The sequence below is a fragment of the Phyllostomus discolor genome, chromosome 5 (genome assembly GCF_004126475.2).
Source record: "Phyllostomus discolor isolate MPI-MPIP mPhyDis1 chromosome 5, mPhyDis1.pri.v3, whole genome shotgun sequence".
In the NCBI taxonomy this organism is placed as follows: domain Eukaryota; kingdom Metazoa; phylum Chordata; class Mammalia; order Chiroptera; family Phyllostomidae; genus Phyllostomus; species Phyllostomus discolor.
Window position 1 is genome coordinate 58,920,522 of NC_040907.2, and position 27,230 is coordinate 58,947,751.

The 27,230-nt window shown below is 34.2% G+C and overlaps 1 protein-coding gene across 1 annotated transcript in view; it reads right to left on the reverse strand.

Moving 5' to 3' along the window:
- ADGRL4 (adhesion G protein-coupled receptor L4) overlaps nucleotides 1-27,230 on the reverse strand; it is a 112,648-nt gene that overhangs the window by 43,518 nt on the left and 41,900 nt on the right. Inside the window, exons 3-7 of the mRNA XM_036026339.1 lie at nucleotides 9,356-9,508; nucleotides 2,869-3,018; nucleotides 2,159-2,229; nucleotides 890-1,069; nucleotides 597-780 (exon numbers count right to left, since the gene is read on the reverse strand). Coding sequence (XP_035882232.1) covers nucleotides 597-780; nucleotides 890-1,069; nucleotides 2,159-2,229; nucleotides 2,869-3,018; nucleotides 9,356-9,508 — 738 coding nt within the window. The remainder of the gene's footprint in view (nucleotides 1-596; nucleotides 781-889; nucleotides 1,070-2,158; nucleotides 2,230-2,868; nucleotides 3,019-9,355; nucleotides 9,509-27,230) is intronic.

The window sequence follows — 27,230 nt, forward strand, 5'->3', positions numbered from 1 at the left end:
TAAGTAGTGAACCTTGATAAGATATTTTTTGCTGTGTATCTACTGTTGCATAGCAGTATGCTACCCAGAAAATACAAGAGATATATAAATGAGTATTTCAGAAAATTTGCTTTTGTTTCTTCTGAACAACTTGATCAGCAACTTCAATTTGATCCAAGATTCTTAGTGTTTTAAGTATAAGATTGTATGAAGCAGGAAACATTCTAATCTACTATATTGATTGCTTTATATTACCAAAAGGCAAAGGGTTCCTAAAGGGAAATTTAAATATACTACATCCAGAAAATCTGTCAGTCGCTATCACTGGTCAAGGTAGATCCTAACAAGTCATGAGATGGCTAACTCAGAATGGAAAGGTGGAGCAATTAAATGATCTGCAGTTTAGGAATAGGAAAAGGTGGAGACTGCAGGAACAAGGTGGCGCTCATGTATGCATCCTTTACTCATGCCACTCCTGTAGTATGCATAACCTTTCATTTCTACATGATTAAAACAGCTGCCTTTTTAACCAACAGTATTTTAAATACTCCCCATCCCTTTGGAGAATGGAGTGTTTAGAAAATAGTATTGTTTTGAAATTGACCTTCATTTCTTACCTACATCACTTGAATTGGTATCAAACTGAGTGGTCTTGTGGAAGTTCTTAGAAATACTTAAGGTAGCTTGTTCAGCTGCATGCATCAATTTTGTAAGATGAATTCTTCTACGAGTCGCAGGTAACTTGTCCCAGACTATAAATGTATCTTTTTGAATAAAATTATTCACAGTTTTTACAAATTCCTGTTGGAAAAAAGTATATCCTTTATACATGTTGGAATCTTTCATTAATCACAGACGTAAGGGGAATTTTGAAGCTCAATAACATTGAGTTAAAGTTTAACATACTTACAGCAAGAGTTGAATTAGAAATGGTGTCCTTGTCTGAGTTAGTGCTATTGATGACTCCCAGTAATGGTGATGATTTTGCTAATATTTCTATATATGTAATTATAGCCATTGGGGAAAGATCTTTCACAGAATTTTTATAGACTTCTTGTAGTAAAGCCACAGGTTGGTCTATGTGTCCAATCTGACCAAAAATGAGTTCAGAGAAATGAAAACAGTTTAGAGTACTGCTGGATCCTTTTAAGAATAAAGGTTGTATGTTAAATTTTTTCCAAGTTTGGCTTTTGTCTTAATAAGCCAATAACATTAATAAGATGAAACCATAACACGGAGTACTAAAACCCCAAATTACATACCAAAGCTTAGCAAATAATTTAAAAAGCATAGACATTACTTCAGAAAAGGAAAAGCATGTTTGAATTGATAATTTAAAAAATAGCTTTAAATCAACAAAACAAAGAAACAAGCAAAATATAACCAAAGATACAGAAATAGAGAACAGGCCGACAGTGTTCAGAGGGGAGAGGGGAGGGAATTTCAGGAGAAAAGGGGAAGGGTTTACAGGAACAAGTATAAAGGACATACGGACAAAAACTAGGGGAGGGTGAAAATAGGAGGGAGGTGGGGAGGGCTGGGTGGGTGGTCTGGGATGGGAGTAAAAGATAGAAAATTGTATTTGAACAACAATTAAAATAAAATTAAAAAAAGACAAAATAGCTTTTAAAGGTATACTAATTATAACTTAAATTGAATTAGCTTTTAATCAACCAGAGAAATTTCTTTACAATGTGGTAAAATGGCAATTGCTTTAGCTGATTGTTAATTAGTTCTGTTGAGATTCACACTTTCAATCACATGACAATAGTTTTATAGGTGCCCTACTTTTTATTTACTCTTCGAAATGTTTACTATAGAGAATGAAATTTAGATTCATTCAACTGTGGCTCTTTAAAATGTGGGAATGGGACCGAGATCAAAGTGTGGTTTGGATATTTTATTCATCTACTTTATATATTAAAAGGAATTTTCTTGTATATTGAACAGTGATAAGTAGCATAAGTTAATTATGTGTAAGTCTTCCTCAAAACTTTGGGGATTTTCAAATTAATCCTATCTATGACTCAAATAAATTACTTAGATCTTTGTATGTAAATAGTTTCTACTCTTCATGATAATTAACTGCTTGTTACACTTTTTAAAATGTGACATTGAAAAAAGTTAACTAAATCAAACTATCAAAGTAAAATAATTTTAGTTTAACTAGTCCATTTACCTTTCTTAAAACTTTATCAATATTTGCAGCACTACAGACATTATCTAAATGGCAGTCTGAATTCACATTTTCTGCAGAAGAAGAAAACAGATCATATAGTAAGTTTTAAAAATATTTTTCCTAAGGTGATTATTGATTCCAATGATTTTGTTACTTATTTAAACATTAAAAACACATTTTAAAAAAAATAAAAACACATTCTTAATATGAATTGTATTTTCATTCTTTATTCAAATAAAATTTAATTTTTCATTGTTCATTATTTTAAGAATTTTATTCATTATAAAAGTTATTCATTAAATACACAATTATAGAAAATGGAAAAATATGAGTATGTTAACTACATCAAACATATAGTCTACATCTTCTGTTAAGAAAACAATACTTTTTTACAAGATTTTATTTATTTATTTTTACAGAAAGGGAAAGGGAGGGAGAAAGAGAGAAACATTAATGTGTGGTTGCCTTTCACACTCCTCCCACTGGGGACCTGGCCTGCAACTCAGGCATATGCTTTGACTGGGAATCGAACCAGCAGCCCTTTGGTTCTCAGTTTGCCACTCAATCTACTGAGCCATACCAGCCGGGGGGATTTTTCTAATTTCATTTTATAGACAATAAAGGAATACTGGGACATTTCTTGGGGGCGTAGCTCTTTGACACTTCACCACCGTGAAGTACATATTTTACATAGTTGTTTGATAATTTACCTTGGCAGTAAGTGCCATCAGTAGGCATGAATTGTGCTTTTCCTGTGGATGTCTGATAACCTTCCTTGCAGGAGCAGCTGAACCCACCATCCACATTTAAACATACTGCATGATCACCACAGGCAGCTGATTCACTGCACTCATCTATATCTGGAAATATTAGAAAAAGTGACTTTTTAATTTAGTACTCATATAGATGTTATATTACTGATAATATTACTAAGTACAGTAAGTGATTTCATAACAAATTTTATAAGAATGCAAGAAAATATATCATTTGGAAAAATGACAGAGCTAACTTAGCTTCATATATTTGTTTGACGCTAATTGGTTTGATCTATTTTGACAGTGGTGGATTGAAAGGGTTATTCATGGGTCAAACTCTTGAATTGTTTTCTGAATAGCATGATTCATCAACAAAGACATTAAAGTAATTTTTGCCATTGACTATGTAATATTTAGTCCTAATCTAATAAAAACCCAATTTGTAAAATGATTTGTTTTTTAGTATGAAACATAATTAATTATAGTAACTTAGCTTAGATAAATCTGAAGGGTAAAAACGAATAGCCCAGTTTCTTTCCAAAGCTTCATTTTTGTAGGTAAGTTAACCTAAAAATTAAGATTGAGCAGAATGTGTGATTCAATCCCCTTAAAAATTTACCCCAATTTTTGCTTTCATTCATGTTATTATATTATATAATGATTCTTAAAACACACCTGACATAGATAAAGTAACAAATTGTATGGAATTAAGTCTTAGATTTTTCAGTAGCTATATATCAAAGCAACAATAAAAATAATAGGTTTTAAGCTCACATAATTTATGTTCTTAATTTAAAGTTTTACATACTATAGTGAAATATATCTTAAAGTAATAAATACAGTATAAATACTCTGCCATTAGGCAGAATTCCAAAGGGAATGATTCCAAGAAACTGAAGTCCAGTTTGTTACCTTAAACTAATGCAAAGATTTTTTGTTTCCAGACTGGCTCTGATATCTTAGAGCTACTCTATACTAGATAAATGAATAAATCTGTACTCTTAAGTATACAATTTTATTTTTAAAAATGAAGTGGTACAATGCTGTTTGTCATAAAAAGGAAAGTAATCAAAGTTAATTAAAATGTCACCTAGTTAGTGATCTTAAAGGTACTGATACTAATTTTTTAATTTAAAAATGCAATAAAGACACATAAAAATATTAAAACTCACACCACACAAAATTGAAACTGACAATAAATGTCTTGCCAGGTTCTTGAAGACATTTCTCTTAGCTAGAAAAGTGATGATACTAGATTTAAGAAGACAATTAACAGTGTGGGATAAAAGGTAGAAAATCCCCTGTTCTTCTGCCAAGTCTATACATTTGTGATCTGTGCTGCCCAGAAATCTGAGTATGTTACTTTTGAAGAAACAGAACTGTTGCTCTAGCATCTTCACCCCCTTCCTCTCATTTTTATACATGAAATGATAGAAACATGAGGTTCAGAAACTGTCACTCCAAAAAAAAAGAAAGTAGTGTATAAGTAATAATAGCAGATTAACTCTTAAAATATGGAGAACCACCAGAGAAAGCATCCAAGGTTGAGCCAAAGAAAAGAACCCAGGTAGGAGTGCAGACTAGGGTTATTATTTTTCATGAAATCAATGGAGTGAGAAAAAAAGTATGAGAACGCAAAAGATGAGTCCTTTTTGATGTAAAGCTGAAGAAGTAACAAGACTGTAACCAATGGGGAAATACCCCAAAGAAAGGGTAAACACATCCATGAACAGAAAAATTTCTTTCATGGATACAAAAGCTTTGTTTTTGAATGCCCGTGTTTCATATCTCTAGGTACATTCTACAGCTTAACAGACATGTTTTTTTTTTCTCAATTTCAAAATCATTTTAAAGGTGCAACATTTCTTGGGAATGTCGTCTCACACCCAGTCTCTGAGCAACACACAAATCTTGCTCTGTAAACTCAATTTCCATCTTTCCTCTTGTACTGTGGACACATGTGTATACAATCTTGGTGCTCATAACTGACTGGGTTTCAGCTTTCCCCTCCGCCTTCTCTTCACCCTGCAGTGGTTATGTTGGGATCTCCGTTCTAGTTCAAGCCCTCTCTACTCACTAAGCTAGTTGGTATCCCAGAATGTCATCTTTGGACCAAGGAGGGTATTTCAACTTCTGAATTCACCAGTTGACAAGATGGTAATCTGTCAACTTTATCAGGTAGTATTCTGAGAGGCTAGTATTAAAGATTAGCATTATGTAAACTTTTATATTCTGACTCTAAATGTTATAAAAGAATATAAATATCTGACCAATGTTTCTTTAAACCTTAATCATCTCATCGAAATAATGCTTTCCAAACTGTTTATTCTTTTCTTATTTATATTTTTTCCCATTACTTTTGTAAAATGTGGATGTGAAGCTTGTTGAATTTGATATCCTTTTCACTCAGGGTCTGAGTAGTCAAGTTTACTGAGTTTAACCTAATAACCAGTGTGACTAGCACAGCTGGCTGTGCGGCAGGGGAGTCAAAGAATGTCTGCTAGTCTCAGCTTATCATTCTATATGCCCCTTTGCTACCCAGTAAAACAGAGAAAATTATAAAATATTGATAGAATATCCCATACCCAACTGGGGTGAACCTGGATTAGCTAAAACAAATGTGACTGCCATTTGACAGCAAGATCCACACTAACTTCCCTTCCAATTGCAGTGCTTAGTTGGTTTGGAGTTAATAAAACAACTCTGGATGCCCCCTAACTTTATATTATTCATTAATTTGGGGGTTCTGGGTAATGCTATAAAAATACTTTTTAATGCCAAAGAGTTCTTTTTCATAACACATGAGGAAATGTGTGCGACACTAATTGGAGTACTGCTTAAGATGCAGTAGGAACCTGATATTGTAACTAGGAATTGGGCCCAGTGATTTTGTTTATACTATGCTTTTTCTTAATAGCAGGAGCCCTGTGAATGTGTGGGTTTGAGGAAAACAGATTGATAATGAGTGTCTCAGGTTTCTATGTCTTGGAACTTCCCAAAGCTGTGAAAGAGAGAAAAATAATCCCCCCACCCTTCTTAATGAAGGCAAAGTAGCTACAGTGTAATTATTTCAGTGGAGCTAGAATTGACATACCCTATTTAAGAATTGATCCACTTTTTCCACTACGACTCTAACTCTCGGCTTAATTATGCTAACTTGATTTCTCTAAATGTAGAAACATCATAAAAATCATTTGCTTGTTTTGCACATCAAAAATTTCACTTGCTGCTTTTTCATTAATAAGTTTTTACTGGTTTTCATATCTACAAAGAGCCAACCCAGAAGAATATTATCAGAATTTTCTTTCAAAACATGATCATATGATTGATTCTTACAATTTTCATCAATAGCTGAATTTTCAAAAGTTGTTTAACTCACAGACTTGAAAGAAAAGAGAAAATGTTTAATTATTGGAAGTAATTTGCAGATACAAAATTGTATGTTAATATTATTCAAAGCCAGGGGAAAAATCTGAAACTATGAGAGTTCCCAGGGAAACAAGATAAAAAAGATTACAAGCAGTAAACACAACTCTTAAGCCCAGTGGGAAACATGAAGGCATTCTTGAGTTCTGCTCATGTGGTGATGGGACAGTCACTTTACTGTTGAATGCCATTTGAGAAACAGAAGTCTGGAACTAGGTCTCTGTGAAGTGGGGCATCTGAGGTTTTGTTTCACTGTGATTCCAAGAAGAAAATTATTCATGATGCTAAATCTTACTTGAAGCCTTCTGTGACAAAATGATGTTATCTGTGTTAAATTGTATTTGAATAGAGATTAAAGGTAAAGAATTTCACTTGAGTCATTTCTTGACCTGACCTGGAGTTTTTCATTATCTATTTATAAAGATTCTTAATGACTATAACTATGAGACACGTCAACTTTAAGTATCAGCTAAACATTCAAGAGCAATACATGACAGGGTGATGCACTGATGTTTAAAGAGAATAGAATTATGGTACTCTGTTCCAGTTCCCTGAGGATCATCACAGAGTGCAACAGAAATTACTACAAGTCTAGAAAAAATAAATAGCTACTCTGCTTCTCAAAAAGGCTTAATCCTTAAGGACAACAAAATTGGTGAGAAATAACAATTTTCCAGAGAATGAGTTTTTCACAGAATAATCCATCAAACAAAACAGGTAGAAACTGAAGGACTCCGTATTGGATGCTGAATTTTAATATAGTTATTGTGTTCACTGATTACTTAAAATAGCTAAAAAGGGAATTAGCAAGAAATTAGGGCCATTCTCAATAATAAAGGAACATTGGGAGAAAGAATTCTAAATTACAAATGTATTGCACCCCCATAAAATGTTGGCATTAAATCATCTTTGTGTGTGTGTTTTCTCTGTATCTGTGATTTAGGTTTTCTCTAATATAGGAATTCTGTACTTGTAAGGAACACAGAGAAATATGGCTCTTTGTGAATTGAGGCATATTAGAAGTAAACATAATCAGATAAAATGCAAGGTATCTTCTAGAGACAAGGAGGAATGGAGAGCACAATTAAAACTGCATCAAATTCTAGGGATTAAGATGTTGCAGTTAGATTTTTTTTTCCACTTACTGGGACCTTTCTAGTAAATCTTACACAGCTACACAATTAGAACTTAACTACCAAAGGTAAGATACTCACATTAACATAATATTATAAGAAGACTAGTAATAAGTATATATAGGCTTAAGAAAAACCAAGAGCGAGGTACTGTAAGAACTTCATGTTTATCCTTTGTCCTTAACTGTAAATCTATATTCTGATAAAAATGTTTGCTGCAAACACTAAAAATAAAATTATTATTTAACCAAATAGTATTATCCTTTCATAGCTTATAGCTTTTATGCCCCTACAAAATTTGATCCATGGAATTTGCATGATTCAGATCCATGTGTGAGGTTTTAATGCCCACCCGCTTCAGTCTCCTGTGGAAATAACAATGGCTTTTTAGATGCAAGGCTGTGATCTAATGCTCCCTTTATCCTAAATGAATGGGGAGTGGTCGTGCACTTCCCCGTTGGCTATAAAATGAGTAGAATAAAATCTTTCCTGTTTACATAGCAGAGTAAATGGTATGAACCACAGGTACATGATAATTTCTTTGATACAGACATTTCACTGATAAATTTTCTTTGAACGTTATCTGCTGGCTCATCATGTTGTTAATAATAACATTGCCAGATTTCTGCTCAGTTCACTGATGAGCATCTCACTAGGGACCTAATTAAAGGCCTTAGTGTGATCTAGATTGACTAAGACCTCTCTCTTTTTTATCTAACTATGTAAAGGAGAAGCAGTATATTATTTCTTTTTATTTTATTTTTTTAATTTTAATTGTTGTTCACATACAGTTTTTTGCCTTTTGCCCCCATCCCAGCACCCCCCCCAGCCCTCCCTACCTCCCTCCCATTTCTGATCATGTTCCATAGAAAGTCCTGAGTTCTAGTCCCATATCTACCCCTGGCTATATGGTTCAACTCTTAGGTCTCAGCTCATCTATTAATCTTATAGATAATTATTAATCATAATTGATTGTACTAGTTGTTGATAAACTGGACTATTATTTTAGAAATCACAAGTAAAATGATTTATGATTTATTTTCAAAAGTGAAGTCTTTTACTTCTGAGAATTTGCTTCTGAAAATTGTTCACCATTTGAAATTTCTAATCTTTTCATCTCAGAATATAATCCAAACTCTATAGGATCTGATAAACCAAATGGATGACCACATTACAATAGAAGGACATTTAAAAACATCTAGATTCTCTCTTCATATTCAGTTTATTTCACTTAAGGATTGAATTGAAATTACTATCCATCCCAGAGGATATTTAAACAAAAATATTGTTGTTTAATTGCAAATGTTTCCCCCATGACTTTCCCCTGTCTTACCCACATCCCCAACTCCTAAAGGGTATTTTAGTGAAACTGAAATGATTTTCTAAATAGGATTCTAGTGTTCAGAAAACCTTAATGCATATCTTAAGTGTGACTAACTTTTTGAAGGAAGAAGGAAAGTGCTAGTACAATTCTTTTATAAGTAATTCCTATCTAAACATATCAAAGAAAATATGGAACTCATTTTAGCATGTGTAGTTGTGAAAGCATCAATATCTTGTGTTGCAAATCATAATTTTCTTAAATTAGTATTTTAAAGTTTAAATATTTCTTCTATTGTTGGTCATCATGGTTCATGGATTTTGTTTTGTAAACTATTTGATTTTTCTCAAAAAAATCTTTTTCTTATATCCTGGGATAAATATTTCATAGAAACTGATTAGACAACATTGGAGAAATGAAGGAATTAGTGAAGTTTCTGAAAGCATTTAAGATATAGGGTATAATCAAGGACTGGTAGAATTTGGTTTAAATATTATTTAACCTATGGGGGCAATAAGCATTAAGAGGTAGGTCCAGATTTCAAGTGAGATGGGTGACTTACCGATGCAGATGGTCCCATCATTAGTGATAAATCTGTCTTGGTTACTGCTGGATCTGAAGCCACGTTCACACATACAATAGTAACTCCCCTCTGTGTTAGTGCAGTTGGCATTTTCACCACAGGCCTGGGTTAAGTTTCCACATTCATTATCATCTGCAGAAATATAAATTAAAAACATTATTTTTGTATCACTTACATGAGTGTTAGTATTTTCCATCAGTATTTGGGAATTTTGGCTGTTGAATAGTTTAAAGCAATATTATGTTTTTCCCTAAGTTAATGCTTTTCTTAGGGAAAGCATTAAAGAATTCACATTCTATACTTGTTTTATTCTTGTTTATAATGTAAACATTTCTTTGTAGTTGCAAAACAAAATAGAATCCTTTACTTCAAAATCAGTGAATATAGTTGTTGAATCTATAATGAAATATTTTTCACATTTTATATGTAGTTTTATTATGTCAATTTGTGAATTTATAATGCTCACTATAATCAGTCAAAAGCATTGCATAAGTTAAAAATGAAAAACTGGAAATTACAAATTAATATGCTCCAATTATATACATTTATTTTTATCACTTTTTCCCTCCACGGATTTTGAATTGGCTCTACAACCCTTCACTTATTCACTAATGCATTAATTCATTACTATATGCATTATATTTTCCTAGAGAAGAGTACACAAACACACAAAAATTATATCATGGCCCATGGTCCTTACTCTTAGATTTTTTTTTGATTAATGCTTTTCTTTTTAAAAATTTTTATTAGATTTATTAGGGTGATAGTCATCAATAAAATTATGTAGGTTTTAATTCTACAATTCAAGAATACATCGACTATATATCTCATTGTATATTTACCAGTCAAAATCAAATCTCCTTCTGTCACCATATATTTGGCCCATTTTCCTCTTTACTACTTCCACACCTCTTCCCTCTGGCAACCACCACACTATTCTCGGTGTCTATGGGTTTTTATTTATTTGTGTGTTTTGTTTGTTCACTTGTTCCTTTTGGTTTTATATCCCACATTTGAATGAAATTATAGTTCACGGTGGGCAAGACACGGAATCAACCAAAGTGTCCCTTAATCGATGATTGGATAAAGAAGATGTGGTACATATACACAATGGAATACCTCTCAGTGAGAAGAAAAGATGAAATACTGTCAGCTGTGACAACACTTAGATTCTTATAATTTGTCAGAAAATACATAGGTTCATAAACCCTTTATAAAATCAGAAAGCAGGTTTATATTATTTGTCGAATAAGTAGAAATCAAGTGCTGCTCAGAAGTGATCATGATGGGCTGGAGGAGAAAGATAATATTTTCAGGTGACATTATATCCTGTTGTGGGTTGAATTGTATCTCCCCCAAGGTATGTTTATGTCCTGATCCCATGTCTGTGAATGCAACTTTGTTTCCAAATAGGACCTTTGCAGATGTAATCAAGTTACCACACAGTCATAGTAGATTAGCTGGGCCCCAATCCAATACTGGTGTCTTTATAATATGCAGGCAATTTGGATGCAGAGACACAGAGAAGGCAGCTACATGCAGACAGAGGCAGAGTTTGAAGTGATGCAGTTGAAAGTCAGGGAATGACATGTAGAGCTGGCAACCAGTAGAAGACAGTAAGAGAGAGGTAGGATTCTTCCCCAGACCCATCAAAGGAAGCATGACTCTTTCAATAATTTGATTTCAGACTTGTAGCCTCTAGAGCTGTGAGAAAATACATTTGTGTTGTTTTGAGCCACCAAGCTAGTTTCTAGGGAAGCCCTGGAAAACTAACTGATCCAAACTGGTCAATCTAGGATTGGTAAGTATTGTTTAGACAGAGAGACAGAAGGTCAATAAAGTAAAAAATATTGGGCAAAGCTGCAAGCGTAAGGGTGACTGAATCATTTCTGAAGGCAGAGGGAAGCCTAATTGAGGAGTAGACAGAGAAATTATAGGGAAATAGGTATAAAAACAAATCAAGCTTGAAAAATGTCCTGCATTTCTATTCTCCATTTTGATCAAACCCAGTTTAATTTAATTTTAAAGAATGAATTATATAATATTGAATACATACACAGGCTATTGCACATATATTATGGGAACTAAGGGTAGAGATTTTTTCATGTTTTATAAATATTAATCTGACAGTAGAAGATTATTTAATGTTGTAGTCAGAAGCTGGTGTTCAGGTTGATGGCGTGCGTCCTCCTCAGTGTTTCAGGGTCCCAGACTTGTTTCATCCAATGGCTCCACCACCCCACAGGGCCTGCACGTTGTCTGCATTCATCCAGGTGGGCATTTAGGATGAAACAGAGCATCTGAGAACAAGGTCTTTGCCTACAAATGACACCCAACACATTCTGTTCACCAGAATTTATTCAAATGGCTGCACCTAACTACAAGGCAGGCTGACAGTTGTAGTCCAGCTGTGTGCCCAGGAGAAAGAAGGAGATTTGGAACAGCCAGAAGTCTCTGACATGCTTTTTTCACAAGTATAGTGATACTTGTATAATGAAACCAGATACATATAGTAGTACTGAAAAAATGACCACATGTAAGAAAATCTATTATAAATTAATTTATTGGCACACAAAAAGAAGATAACAGTATACTTTTAAAACTATTATAATTTCCTTAATCAATAGATATCATTTTAATTAGGCATATCTATTGCATTAATAACTTTTACTCTTCCCTTGGCCAACTGTTTATTTTGTATGCTATGTTTATTTGTTTTGATACTTTGGTATTGTGCCTTTAAAGGGTAACAAAAGAACTACAGCACTGTCTCTGCTTTCTAGAACCTGGGCATCGACAGGCAGTTGAAGACTTAATGTAAAGAAGAGCAGGACGTCTGGATGTGGTAAAAGAAGACTGAAAGGGTAAATAATGGACTCATTCATTTTACTCGAGTGGGGAAAGAGGTCAGAAAAGATTACACTGAGTCTTGAAAGATGAGTTTTTCTTACATTACATTTTTATATTATTCTGCTTTGATATAATTTTACGTGTTATGAAAGAGTTAAAAGATGTCATGAACAGAAAAAGAAATAATATATTTGATGTATTTTTGCCTCTATCTGACCATAGGGCAGTTTCATAACTTGTGGCTTCCATGGAAACTCCTTTCAGACATGAGCGACATGGTGACCAGCATTCAAGTTTCCTGATGGACCAGGCACCATGCTAAGAACTTCATCACATACATGACCTGACTTGTATCTTTAATCCTCATATAAATCCTATGAGATATACATTATCTTCGTTTTACAAATAAGAAAATTGAAACATAAAAAGTTGGATTTCCTTGCTTCAAGGAACACAGCTAATAAGTGGCAAAATTGGGTTCAAGCCTAGGGTATTGTGAATGTCAAAGTGATCTTATTTTTCATATATACTACACTGTTAAAAGGGTTTATAGTAGTAATCACTATCATCTGTTGAGTGTTTATTATATGGTACTCATTGTGATCAGAAGGTTACTGTAAAATGGAAAATATGTTGTGCTTACCTCAAATGGTTGTCAAGAGGATTAAAAGAGTCGATGTGCAGATGATGCTTAGATGTGTACTTAGCATGTAGTAAGTGCTATACACAGGTATCCGATATCATTTAAAATACTATTATTGCTGTATAAGTACAAGAAATCAGCTCTTATTAAACCTTATTTAAGATTTTTAACAGCTATCTGATTTTTAGTGTGTAATGTAAAGTCCTTCATAAGAAAATGAGACTTATCTCTTCTTTATGTAGACATGAGCTTCCAAAGCCTGGGAATCAGTTTAAGTCACTCATCTTTATATATATGTAATAATAGAGATATTTGTAAAAATTTACAATGTAAGATCTCAAAGTGCTCAGGGATTCCATTAGCATGGGTAGGATATTTCAATATAAAATACAAAAACATCAAATGAGTTTCCTCATAGTTCAGTTTAAAAAGTTCCCATAATTTAATATTCCTCATCTACCTACTGTAATTTTTGAAAGAATGATGAAAGGAGACAAAGAAAATAAAAATAATTTGTAATGTTATTATAATAATCTTTTGAGTCATCTCCATTTTAAAGTTAATTCAGATGATGCAGAATATCTACTTTTGTGTATGACTTAGACAGTACCATTATAAGAACATTTTTGTAGGAATTATTTTATGTTATTAAAAGTTATACAAAACAATGAAATGATGGTATTTCATTTTATGTCATGCAAAAAAAATACAATTTACTTCACAAAAGTTCTCTGGAAAGACTATCAAATATTTAAGACCTGTCCCTGACTCTTTTGTATCAATGAGATCCAAAGCTCAACGAATGTAAAGTCTTCATTATTATGAGATTTTACATGTTCAGTTCAGATCTGTCTTATGGTAAGACCAGTAGGACCCTATGTTAGACTGCCTTCCTAGCCTGGAGCTGGCCTGTCCCTAAACCAAAGGAACCAAGCATCACCTGGAGTGTCTTTTGCTCTGAGCTCACACCCAAATCTCTACTTTTGGCATACTAGTATCTCAGTTGCTTAGAAAAACCAGCTGAAATGAAAAACTAGTCAGCCCATGAGAAGCAAGACAATTATCTCCAATGGTCTTGCAGCAATGGTAGGCCTGGCCTCACACCTAAGATAATTTTTGTTTGTCTCTTTGTTGGGTATCAGGCCTCTTTTTACCTTGCCACAGGCACACTCGGACGTTTTGAGTTCTAATCTCTTGTACCCTTGAAAATTCTAATTTCCAGCATGTGGCCTGATTTATTATTCTTGGGTGAAAAGAAATAACAGAGCAATAGAAGAGTTTTGAGCTCCCCCTAGAGGCCACATACGTGGAGACATATGAACAAAGATTGAGTTCTCAAAACCTTGTGCAGGCCAGGCAGGTATTAATTAACGTTTGATTCCTCCAGGTGCCAGAAAATAGAACGCTGGTGTGACTTGTGGTACTGGGAAGTTCTTGCTTCTTCTAAAGAATTTAAACTTAAAAAAATTTAAAAAGCATATTTAAAATACTTAGCTAAGATTTAACATTTGTCTAGGCATTTGTCACTCCTGAGATAAGACACTTGGAGGTTGGAGGAATGGAGTAAAATTGCTGAAAATATAATAATAATGAAGTAAGATCAATTGTGATTGACCTTATATAAAATGCTGATGTTAATACTTTATTAACATAAGTATATTTAAATATTAATTTGTCCATTCTGTATACAGAAATATATCACGCCATTAGTCCCAATCTTTTTGGCACTAGGGACCGGTTTTTCCATGGACTGGCGGGGTTGGAGGGACAGGAAATGGAGCTCAGGTGAGTTTCACTTGCCCCCATTCATCTCCTGCTCTGGATTTTGTGCAAGGTGGAGCTGGGGGAGCGGAGACTAGAAGCGGAGTTCAGGAGAGCTTCGGTTGGGGCCCAGCTGGTTCCTAACAGGCGACAGACCAGTACTGGTCCGTGGCAGGGGGTTGGGGACCTGTGTTAATCATGCAACTCTGTATAACTCTGTATGCATATATTCTCAGCAAGCAAACATATATGCCTATGCATGCATAGTCCACAAATTGAACACAAGCATTTAAATCTCAAGTTAAATAAAAATATTTCACCCACATTAGTTTTGATTCAATTATTCAGTTACTTAAATATTTATGGAGTTTCCCAGTTCCCAGATGTGAATTTGTCTATAATGGGAAATAAGTAAAAATTAATCAAAAAGTCAGAATCAGTACCCTGCTGTCAGAGGTCACATTTTAAAGCAAGTTAACACAGGAGCATATAATTGAGGTTTTATTAAAATAAAAAGTTTCCATTTTTATCTCAAAATTTGCCCGCCTTCACAGCATACTGGGAAAAGTTTATATTAACTTTAAAAGGATTGTGCTCTCAGATCAGTTATTGGTAATACAGAGAATGATGAAGATTTTATCCCCTGTGGTCTATAGCTGTAAAAATGGTATGCAAAAATACAGTGGGAAGGACTCAGTAGGTCTTCAGTATTGGCCAGAGTCCAAGAAAATGAGCCACTTTACATCACCTGATTGTGTTACTAAAACAAATTATTATGCCGGTATGTTATTTGAAATCCAACACATTTTTATGTCTTGAGCAACATATTAATAGGCAAAAAATAATAAAAGATTGACAATGACTTTTGTGTGCTTCTCTCTATTGTATGGTTTTGAGCATCTGACCTCTTAGTTTCCTTATCAAGAATTTGGAAATAAAAATATTTTGTTAACTACCTTCCAATTTTCTGCAGTGAATATATAATATGAGTGTATTCTCTAACGGTCAGGCTCAAATCTTGTTCCATAAAATACCACTTACCTGGAAGTAACTCAAAGTAATATATAAATTTGAATTATTTAAATTGCCTTACACTTTCCAGTGTCCAGCTTCATAATAATTAATTTTCAAGGAGATAGTTTCTTTGGTTGGGGGTAATATAGGAAAATAGAAGCACAGTTCTTTTGTGCTATTATTTCCACTGTTAAAATCAATTTGTCAATAATACTACCAAATCTCCTATCTTTACATTTAGTCCTTCCTATGGGATTATAAAATAAATATTTAGATTAGGATACCACTAGAACAATTCATTGATACATTTAAAATGGAAATAAATTTTTAAAATTTATCAAAATCAGTTAATAAATATTTGACATTTCTTCAGAAAAATTCTTTCTGGGTTATATCTAAACACTGAGCTGAGGATGGCAAAATCAAAAGCATGTACAGGGTAACAGGATCTATGGCTACTGGAGAAGATGGACAAAGATCCAAATTATTAGAATGTGGTATGTGTAATGAATAAAAAAGTCTTTTATTAGAACAGTGGTAACTCATAAAAGAGAATGGTTACCTCAACAAATTTTCAGGATAAAGGGGTGCAGGTGATGTACAGAAAAGGTTTAGAAGAGGAAGAAATACTTGAACCAGGCAGTGAAGTATAGTATAAGAAGTTAGACAAAAAAAGGGGGTTCCCAATAATCCATTCACACAAAGGAAAAATTTGACCAAAATGCTTGGAAGCCTGCAGGAGCAACATACTTTAGAGAACTTTATTGTTGAACACTGGGTATGAGGGTAAAGATTATAAGAATCTGAGCATAGGCATGGTCTAAACTGGGAAAACACTCGCTAAGTTTAGGACTATATTCATTGGATAATAGATGACCATCATCAAGTTGCATATAGTGAATAAGTCAGATGTGGTCTGAATTTCAAAACAGTTTTTGAAATATAAGGAAAAGTAGCTAAGACCCAGGTAGACCTGGTAGAACACTGTAAGCCCCAAAGAACTAGACAGCAGGGTGGACTATATTTCAGAAATACTTAGTTGTTAATTATCAGTGATCTGGCGAGACAAAGGAAAGTGGGTATGATTAAACTAAACTGGGCATGAATTGAAAATTGTGTCATCTAGCTAATGGCCACATGTGAATTTTCATAATATTATTTTTACTTTTATGTGTTTGAAAGTTTTCATAATAAAATATTTTTTAAAATATCAGTGGTGATTAGAGACTAATTAGATAGGAGTTACTTGGAGAGGGAGGAAGCAAGGACGACTTCCAGTTTCTGGCCAGTGGGTAAATTGATCCACTGATGGCAGTGAGAAGAAGCAGAAGAGGAACCTTCTGGGCTGAGAGAGTGAGTTCACTTTTGAGCATGGAAAATTTGAGGTGACTATAGGACATTTAGATAGAATGATCAACTGTTGGATAGTCGACCTTATTCCATAAATTGTTTAAGCACAAGGTGGAGCTCAAGACTCCCTTCTTTTCTTTGAGAGGAAGCATCAGAATCAAGAGCCTGGCATTTACTAGGCTCCCCTGCAAGGAGCAAGCCTGTTGTCTTCCTTTGCAGTTCTCTCTGCATGGACCCTCTCCACCTGCTCTGATCTCAGTAGTATAAATGAGCTTTGCCATAGACATCACTGCATCTTTGCCCCACCCCCCCCGCCTTTTTTTTTTTTTTTTTTGGTTACTTGGGTTTGCCTGTTCCTACCAACTGAGTGATAACATCCAGAGTTTAGAATGTGAGAATAAAGAAAAAGAAGCAAGGAAGCCCCTTAATATGTTTCATTTGTTTGTTTTCAGTGTTGGCCAGAAAAATTCTTGGAGTTCCACACAGTTCAGTCCAGTTTACTGCAAAACCACACAGGGGGTTAAACTAATAAAAGATGCATATGCCAGAAATAACTTTCTCATTATAGGGTGCCAAAATCTGCTTGAGTATAGCAAGTAGACTGCAAGATTGTATAAATAATGAAGGTTACCAATTTGAGCACTTATGAGATTGTAAATGCTTTAGTTAATATATCTATTGTTATCATCATAACCTGCATGTTCTTTTTCATAAGAACAGCTGTAAACCCACTTTTGCCAACCTCTGTACAGTATTTTTGGGCAGCTTGAATCTACTTTTGGTGGTTGGTTACTCAGTTATTGTGGGCCTATATTAAAAACTGGGTCAGTATGATTTATACCCCATAATCATAAAAAGAGAGAAAACATTTTTTTCAAGCATTCTGCTAGAGGGCTCATTTTATTTTATTTTCTACAATAACAAGATGATTGATGTTGTTCCATTTTACTTAAGAGGAAACTAATGCTCAGATAGGTTAAATCATGCCAGTTTAGAGAGAGATTATATAGGACACAGTTTTTACAGGTAAGACTGCCTGGCTCCAGCCCTGGCTGGTGTGGGTCAAGTGGTTGGAGCATCATCTTCTCCTAGACCAAAAGGTTGTGGGTTCTACTCTAGTCAGGACACATATCAACATCGTGGGGTCGATCCCTAGCTGGGGTGCATACAAGAGGGCAACCAATCAATGTTTCTCTGTCACATTGATGCCTGTCTGTCTATCTGTCTCTCTCTCCCCCAAACCTCTTCCTTTCTCTCTAAAAAGCAATGAAAAAAAATCTTTCGGTGAGCATAAAAAAATAAAAGAAAAATAAAAGACTGCCTGGCTCCAAAGACAAAGATACATCTTTGCATTGTAGAGTTAGATGTACATCATCATAGAGTATGATTCTAAAGAAAGCACAAGTTGTGAGCATCTAATTCTCAAACTCAAGAGTAATATCGAGTGCCTTAGTAATGAAATATTTTTGGCAAGCCATGTAATTATATTACTTCCTGTATAATAAATTAGAATTTTACTGGTTTTATAAGACACTAATATTTCAGAATCTGAATAAGATTTTAGTTTGTATTCATTTTTTCAGCATATGGACCACAGATGGGTAAAGTAAAAAGAAAAAATAGTTTTTTTTTCTTTTCTTAGCACTTGAGATAGTATTGATGGTGCTCAAATTAATTGTAACAACTTGAAAGCTAAGGAACTTTAACTGCAGCATCATTCTTCCACACATTTTCCCTCTGGACATGATTCCAATATTGCTCCGTAAATTTGAACACTAAAATGACTATAACAATTATGTGATTCCTTGTGAAATGGACCTTGCATGTCAAAGGTGGAGCCAGGCAGACACTTTTTTCCCTCCCTTTCTACTCAGGGAAGCCTGCTGGGCTCATTTGTTTTCAGTAGCAGTTGCAATTCTCTTCTCATACCCAGTACTCTAATGCACTTAGAAAACTCATCATTATGAGCCTCCTCAATTGTGGACTTTCCATGGCTTACATTTTTTGGAGGAATATCAAGCTAAACATATAGGGCAGAAAGTAGAAAAGGTCAGATGAAGGAAAAGGAAAAAAAAGAGAACTTCAATGAAACTAGAACACGTTCTGTCAGTCAAGAAAAGTAACGGAGTTATTGTTTCCTCACTGGAACTGTAACCACCACCCTCTATATAAGACAAAGAAAGAGACCAAAGGGAACACATAGCATTATGTGCTCTCCCCATCCCGGAATTTCTTCAGCACCTGAATCTTTAAGTACAGTCCAGACTATGAGTATGATATACACATAAGCCACCTCACCATGTCCACATACTTACATATGCAAGGTTACTGATTAAGAAGACATAAAAAATCCAATATTGATAAATACTTTCTACTTTCTCATTGTTGCTTATAAAATACACAATATAACTCCATGTTTCCCATGACCATAGAATTAATAAATCCAACTTAGTAAAGGGAAAATCAGACACAACAAATACAAAATGTTAGAATTCTCATGGTAAATAAAGCAGAATTACACAAGAATAAAGTGTTTATGCCGGGTATTTTTTTAAATTTATAAGTGAAAATGTGTTTTTTAAACTGTTCGAAGCAACAAGTATTATTTCAATGGTTTTTTTTTTAGATAAAAAATTTGTCTTCAACTACGGATAAGATATTGCAAAGGATGTATAAGTCTGGGAAGGTGGGGATAAAGCATGTACAGAAATGTCTCTGTTGCTATTTTTGCATTTACTTATTTTCTGAGAGAAATGTAGCACTGAAAAAAAAGTTTCCATTTTATATTACTTTTTTTGGTCCTTTCTTTGTCAGAACTATTAAAGCACACATTTTAGAGCAAAGAATTAAACTGAACATAAATAGAGTAGGCAAATAGAAGAAAAAGAAACCACTTCATATCTCTAAACACTGGAAACCACTTTTCTTGTTCACTGGATACAGAGGGCAGGAGAAAATTTCTCATACATTTGATTCAAATTATAAGTCAATGATCCTGAAATATTTTCATTCCATTTTATCTATCAACTGTATTGGTACAGATGAATAATACAGTCTTTCTGGTACTTAAGTGATGGTTATGAAATAGTTTTTGAAAAAAGTTTTATTGATTTTTGTTTCTAATCATTAAAGTAACTCATATTCAAGGGGAGAATCAAGTCAAAGATTGAGAAAAAACCTTAGAAGATCTCAGTTGCAAAAATAGCTGCCAGTTTACAAAGGAAAAAATTTGTTAGAATAGTATCAGATTCTCACTAACATGATTGAGAGTATTTGCGTGTGTAAATCATTGAGATAAAATGCCCATGATTCTATAATTCCCTAACCAGATAAAGAACTATTACACTCATCAGGGATAAAGACATTTGTAGAAATATGTGGATTCAGAGAGTGGCTCACCCATACTCTCTCTGTAAATATAATATTCAAGACAGTGTTCTAATCAAATAATAATAAATTTATGAAACAGACCTCCATATGAGCAAACTGGGTGAAGAGGTTCTGGGCAGTAAACCCTGCAGTACACAGATTCTGTTCAACGGAATGGAATTGTGACTATGTGATTATGAATGTATAATACAAGAATGTATAATTACATCTGTTTACGTATGGACATAGTAGGGTTCATAAGGTTCATATTCTTGGTAGGGGTGAGAACAGAGTAAAGTAGGCAAGTAAAGCACACTCTAAACAGGGAGTGTAACAACCTGATTTTAGTAAAGTACCAAAATGTGGATTAGATTTTGAATATCAAGAAAGAGAAATGAGCCCTGGCTGGCGTAGCTCAGTGGATTGAGCGCGGGCTGGGAACCAAAGTGTCCCAGGTTCAATTCCCAGCCAGGGTACATTCCTGGGTTGCAGGCCATAACCCCCAGCAACCGCACATTGATGTTTCTCTCTCTCTCTCTTTCTCCCTCCCTTCCCTCTCTAAAAAAAATAAATGAATAAAGAAAGAGAAATGGACTGAAAATTTACAACTAAATTTTCAAAAAAAGGGAAAGGAATAAAAAGTAAAGTGACAAAATCAAAACCGAGACAAAAACGAAACTATAAAAATAAAATATCTAATATGAAATAATTTTGGTGGGATAAAAATATCAATCACTAATTCAAAAGAACCTATGCACCTCAATGTTCATAGCAGCACAATTTACAATAGCCAAGTACTAGAAGCAACCTAAGTTCTCACCAGTAAATGGATGGGTAAACAAACTATGATACATTTACACAATGAATACTATGCAGCTGAAAGAAAGAAGGAGCTCCTACCCTTCATAACAGCATGGATGGAACTGAAGAGCATTATGCTAAGTGAAATAAGCCAGGCGGTGAAAGACAAATACTATATGATCTCACTGGTAAGTGAAAACTAATCAACAAAACAAACAAGCAAACAAAATATAACCAGAGATATTGACAGTTACCAGAGGGGAGGCAGGAGAGGGATAATGGGGGAAAATAGGGGAAGTTCTATGAAGGAACATGTATAAAGGACCCATGCATAAACACAAAGGGGGTAGGTTCGATGGTGGGAGGCAGCAATGGGTGGGGCAGGGGGTCATTGGGGAGAGAAAATGGAGACAACTGTACTTGAACAGCAATAAAAAAATCAAATATATCAACTGTTACACTAAAAGGAAAAGACCCATAGTTCCTCATTATAAGACACAATTTACTAGATTACAAATGAAATTCAGCTGTACTTTGTTAATAATAAACCTAAAAGTTTAAATTAAAGCAAGCTTGAAAATAAATCAATGGACAAAGAAAACAGAGATAGCACATTTAATATAAAAGTACGGGGTGAGGCAAAAGTAGGTTTACAGTTGTGAGTACAGAAAACAGAATTTATTCTTGTATTATTTACTAATGTTTGTATTATTTTCCATATGAACGGTAAACCTACTTTTATCCCACCCTGTATATACCTACATCACTGCCAGCCTGATTTAAATATTAATGAGACCTTGTTTCCTTCATTTAAGGGGCCATAAATTTTGACACATCATCAATGTAATACAATTTTTTGAAAAAAAAAACGGTATCCAATTTATATTTACTGAAAGTTTAAATATATACCCATGTAATTACATAGTACTTTCTTTATGGTACAGTAAAATTGACTATAGTCCTTCTTCACATTATATTCTAATATTACTTGGAATTAACTTTGGCATCTAACAGTACATAGTATACCATGATATGTCACTTTCCATACTCGTGATTATAACTTTGACCTTTGTACTTATTACATTTGGATGTGCAAATGTTACTGAAACACAAAACTATCAGAGTTTGTCAGCATTTTCTCTTAATCTTAACTGGGATTTTGCTTCTTTCCTTTTTGTTGCATTGTGTAACACTGAAAATTCACATAACTTTCCCAGCACTCAGCTTTAAGCTCTGACAGATAGATAGCTCCTCCCTGAGTGACAGTCTTTCCTGATGCCTGCATTTGTTATGCCAACTTCACGTAGCATTGCAAATCTTCCCATTTTCCAGAGGTAAAATTGGGTTAATATCTGTGCAAGAAATGGCAACATAGTCACAAGTTATTTCTCTATCATCCAACAATTTCATCTTGATATCAGACTGATTAATATTGAAAAACAGTATTTGTGTAATATTCAAATTGGTTATTTTATTTTTGTAAGGCAAGAGTCTACCACCCATTTTTCAACTCCCTATTTTGTTTGCACTTCCATTATGCTAAATTAGGTAGCCCCACTATTTTTGTTTGTGATACATAATTAAGAACAGCACTCTTTATGACAATGAATTAAATTAGGTATCAACAACAAAAAAAGTTAACAAAAGTTCTGGATTCCAATTATTCAATATTCTAGAAAAATGAAGAACTGCTAAATATGCATAGAATACAGAGGGCATCAAAATCATAATGGAAATTTTATAGCCTTTGGAAAATAGAAGTGAATATAGTCACAAAAGAAACGAGAGATACCTCATTGCTCTGTAAATAATTTTCCATCCTTACTAATAAACAAAAAAAAAAATGAAAATAGCAAGTGCAAAGCCAATTGTCATCTATAAAATCTATAAAAGGTATTTAAAAACTACCACCTTTTTTTAGAGCTAGAGATTTGCTGTTATTTTGTGGTTAATAAGTAGTCACATTGGTTATGACACTATCCCACACTGCATTCCACCACTTGCCAGCAAAAACAGTTTTTAACGAGAGTGAGGCATAGGGCAGAAAGAGCAAAGACACAAGGATATCTTCCTTAACATCTCACTCCATTCCTGCCTCGTCCCTGGCCCTGGGACATGCGTTTCTCCCACGGAAAGTGTCAGGGCAGTGTCTAGACTGGTGGGCCACCTGGCCTCATGACCTCTTTTTTTTTTCAATAGCAATTAACAGAAGTCATGAAATTCAACTTGTATTTCCTTTGTAGTTTACTGGTCTGGACTCATTTTATGTTACTCTAACATTTTAATTTCCTGTAACTATATAAAATGGTCATATCCTTTTTCTTAGGATCTCCTTTCTATGTAATAAGTTGAAGGTTCAGAGATCTGGTAAAAGTTATGTAGAAGAACATTCACTGAAGTAATATAATGGTAAGAATAAACAAGAGCCTCAATATCCAAGGACAATTTTTAAAATTATCTGGTAATTTACAGCCATTCAAAATAACATTTTGAAGAATATTGGCTAACTTCAGGCAATTTCCATAGTTTAATACATGAAATATCCTGAAAGCACAAAGATGAATTCTACCTCTCATTGTTTACTAATTGGTTGAAATATCTCTGGCATCTTTTAGAAAAGATGCTTAGTTAGAGGCATATCTTGTTTCCTTTATTAAAGTGTTTTATTAAAAATATTGGGAAAAAGTAACTTTATGGATGAGTAAAAAGAACTGTATTTACAGCAAAATTGCACCAAAAGATTGAAAATGATATGTGAATCAAATGCTAATGAAACATAAACAGTTTTGACAATGTTACAATCAAGAACAGATAAAATTCATAGTTATACAGTGGAAAAGATTACACTTTTGATATTGATAAAATATACACTTTGTCTCTTTCTAACTCTTGCTAATGTCCCTTTTCAGCAAAGAGCCAGCCTGTTAGAAGCTTCTGCAGGCATCGATATCATTTGAGCGTATCTTCCTATGAACTATTTCTGTGAAATAGAAATGTAGCCTTACTAAAATGCATCTGCTTGCAGCATGATTTTTAAAAAAAACTATGAAATTTTGCAAAAGCAATTCAGATGTTTTTTGAAGTGTATCTGTATCAATGGCAGTTTATAGTTTTATACATTTATGTGGTAAATAATATCTAGTATTTTAAATTATCACTCAAATACCATAATAAACATTTAAGCATATTTCTGATAACCACAAGCCTTTGAAATACACCATAACTCTGACAATAAACATGATTACTTGCTCTTGATACCATAATTACAGCCCCTATGCTGTAATTCACTATGTGACCTAACATAATTAGTGTGACCTAACATAATTATCCTATATCCTAGACCATATAAATTTCATAGTCAACTGTGATTTGAATGAGGAATTAGAAAATTTGAGATATTATGCAAACTCTTCCATTTTATTGTGCATTTCCCAGAGTAAGTTTTTGCAAACCTTTTTTCAAGTCAAGTATAGTGAAAAGGGTTTTCCATACTCATGTATGGATATATTAATAAATAAATGGAAACTTTAAAAAAATACCCTCTATAATGTACTGTGCTCTGATATTTTGAATTCTATCTTATTTCATATCTTATATGTTTTAAAATGCTAGCCATGATCTACTACATTAACTGCATAGCCTCCTAATGGGTCATGAACTACAGTTTGAACAAGCACAGGTGGCTCAAGTCACTTGATTCTGTTTAGTCTAAGGTCCATCATCTAAGACACCATTTGTTGATGACCTACTGTATACTAGAGGCCAAACCACCATTTTTACCAGGAATTACAACCCTGAAGCAGACATTGGGGTTACATGTATGGCCTTGGTGTCCTTCATATGGGACCATTGTACTTATTAGATAAATGTGCCATCTCTGGGTGGACACAGCTTTCTAGGCACAGGAATAGGTAAGCAGTCTTGCATCATGGTACAAGCCCTGGAGAGCACAGCATGGGCTGGATTCCAGACTATACTGTAATTGAGATCTAATGCATCCATAACATCCCTCAGTTAGCAGCTCTTTGTCCTGCTTGGATGTAACATTTACTCTCTGTGTTCACCTGGGGACACTTCTACATTTTTTCCCTTTATCTCTCACTGAATTTTAATTCAATACCTACTTGATATTCTCACTTTGCTCTCCCAACATGTCCTTATATTAAATATGTTGTTTTAATGTTTTACCATATGCTTCAATGGTGACAACCATTTCTCTTTCCTCAAGTTCTTTTCATCCACACCATTATTTTTCACAAATCCTCCTGCAGACCCAATGGATATATCTTTGATTTCTTTCTCTCCCATCTTCTCCATTCAAGCATAAGCTTTATCTTGATTATGTCAGAATGACATCTTTTTCTTTAGATATTTTTCATCAAACATATCAATCTTCAAAAATCAGTGAAATTTCATCTGTACTTTAATTTATATACATATGTGTATATATATGGGTGTATACATAATACATGATTTTTATTGAAAGAAAATAATAAAGAAATTAAACTTCATGATTTTCCCATCATCTTATAAGATATCTTTTCAATATAAAACATATCTCACCACATACAAAATAAAGTACAATAATTGTGAGGCCATAGTTAAATCAATGGCAACATGAAACTAATCAAGAAGCACATTTTAATTAATACAAAAAAAGGGTGCCAACATTCTTGAGAAAAATGGCCATATAAAATTACTTTTTCCTAAGAAAACTTGATATGCAAAACTATGGTGTTCATAAAAGCATATTTTCTTTCACATTTTACTATTTTTAGAGTTTTTTCCCCATATTTTAAGTTACTGATACAAATCTGTCCTTCTTTTTAAATTCTGAGATTCTCAACAAAGAACTGATATTTGTATTTTTAGATATGTGTTTATACCTGGCACATAGTAGATGTACAATAAGTGCTTGTTCATTGAGAAGCCCACAATATTGAGTCTTCATGCTGGTGCCCACATGAGTATGTCATACACCTTCATGGACAAACTGTTTAAAACTTGGTACAGGATTTGAAAGAGGTATAAATCATACTAGTGTTCCTTCTGCAGTACAGAGTGTATGCTACTCAATAGGAAATTCATACTCCATATTTCCTTTGCTCCTTTGTACCTGCCTGATTTCCCTACCTGATCCTAAACTCCTCTGAGCTCAGAAAGGAGCTAAGGAGACCCTGCTTGTTAGGCATGTTCTCACTCCCATGCTGCTGCCAAGATAATTTTTCTCTTCCTTTTGAGGTCTTTTTTTTATTGTTGTTCAAGTACAGTTGTCTCTATTTTCTCCCCACCACTCCCCTCCACCCCACCCATCCCCACCTCTTACCCTTGATCCTACCTCCTTTGGTTTTGTCCATTGGTCCTTTATACATGTTACTTGACTAGACCCTTCCCCTTCTTTCCCTCATTATCCCCCTCCCAGCTCACCTCTGGTTACTATCAGTTTTTTTTTATTTCGCTGTCTCTGGTTATATTTTGCTTGCTTGTTTGTTTTGGTGGTTAGATTCCACTTAAAGGTGAGATCATATGGTATTTGTCTTTCACCACCTGGCTTATCTCACTTATAAGACTCTCCAATTCCATCTATGCTGTCCCAAAGGTTAGGAGCTCCTTCCTTCTTTCTGCTGCGTAGCATTCCATCGTGTAAATGTAACATTCTGATCCACTCATTTACTGATGGGCACTTAAGTTGCTTCTAGCACTTGGCTATTGTAAATTGTGCTGCTATGAACATGGGGTGCATAGGTTCTTTTGAATTGGTGCTTCAAGATTTTTGGGGTGTAATCCCAGCAATGGAATTGCCAGGTCAAAGGACAGTTCATGTTCTGTTTTGTGAGGAAATTCCACACTGTTTTCCATAGTGGCTGCACCAGTCTGCATTTCCACCGATACTGCACTAGGGTTCCCTTTTCTCCACAACCTCACCAGCACTTGTTTTTGATTTGTTTATGATGGCCATTCTCACTGGTATGAAGCAGTATCTCATTGTAGTTTTATTTTGCATCCCTCTGATGGCTAGTGATACTGAGCATCCTTTCATATGTCTCTGGGCCCTGTGTGTGTCCT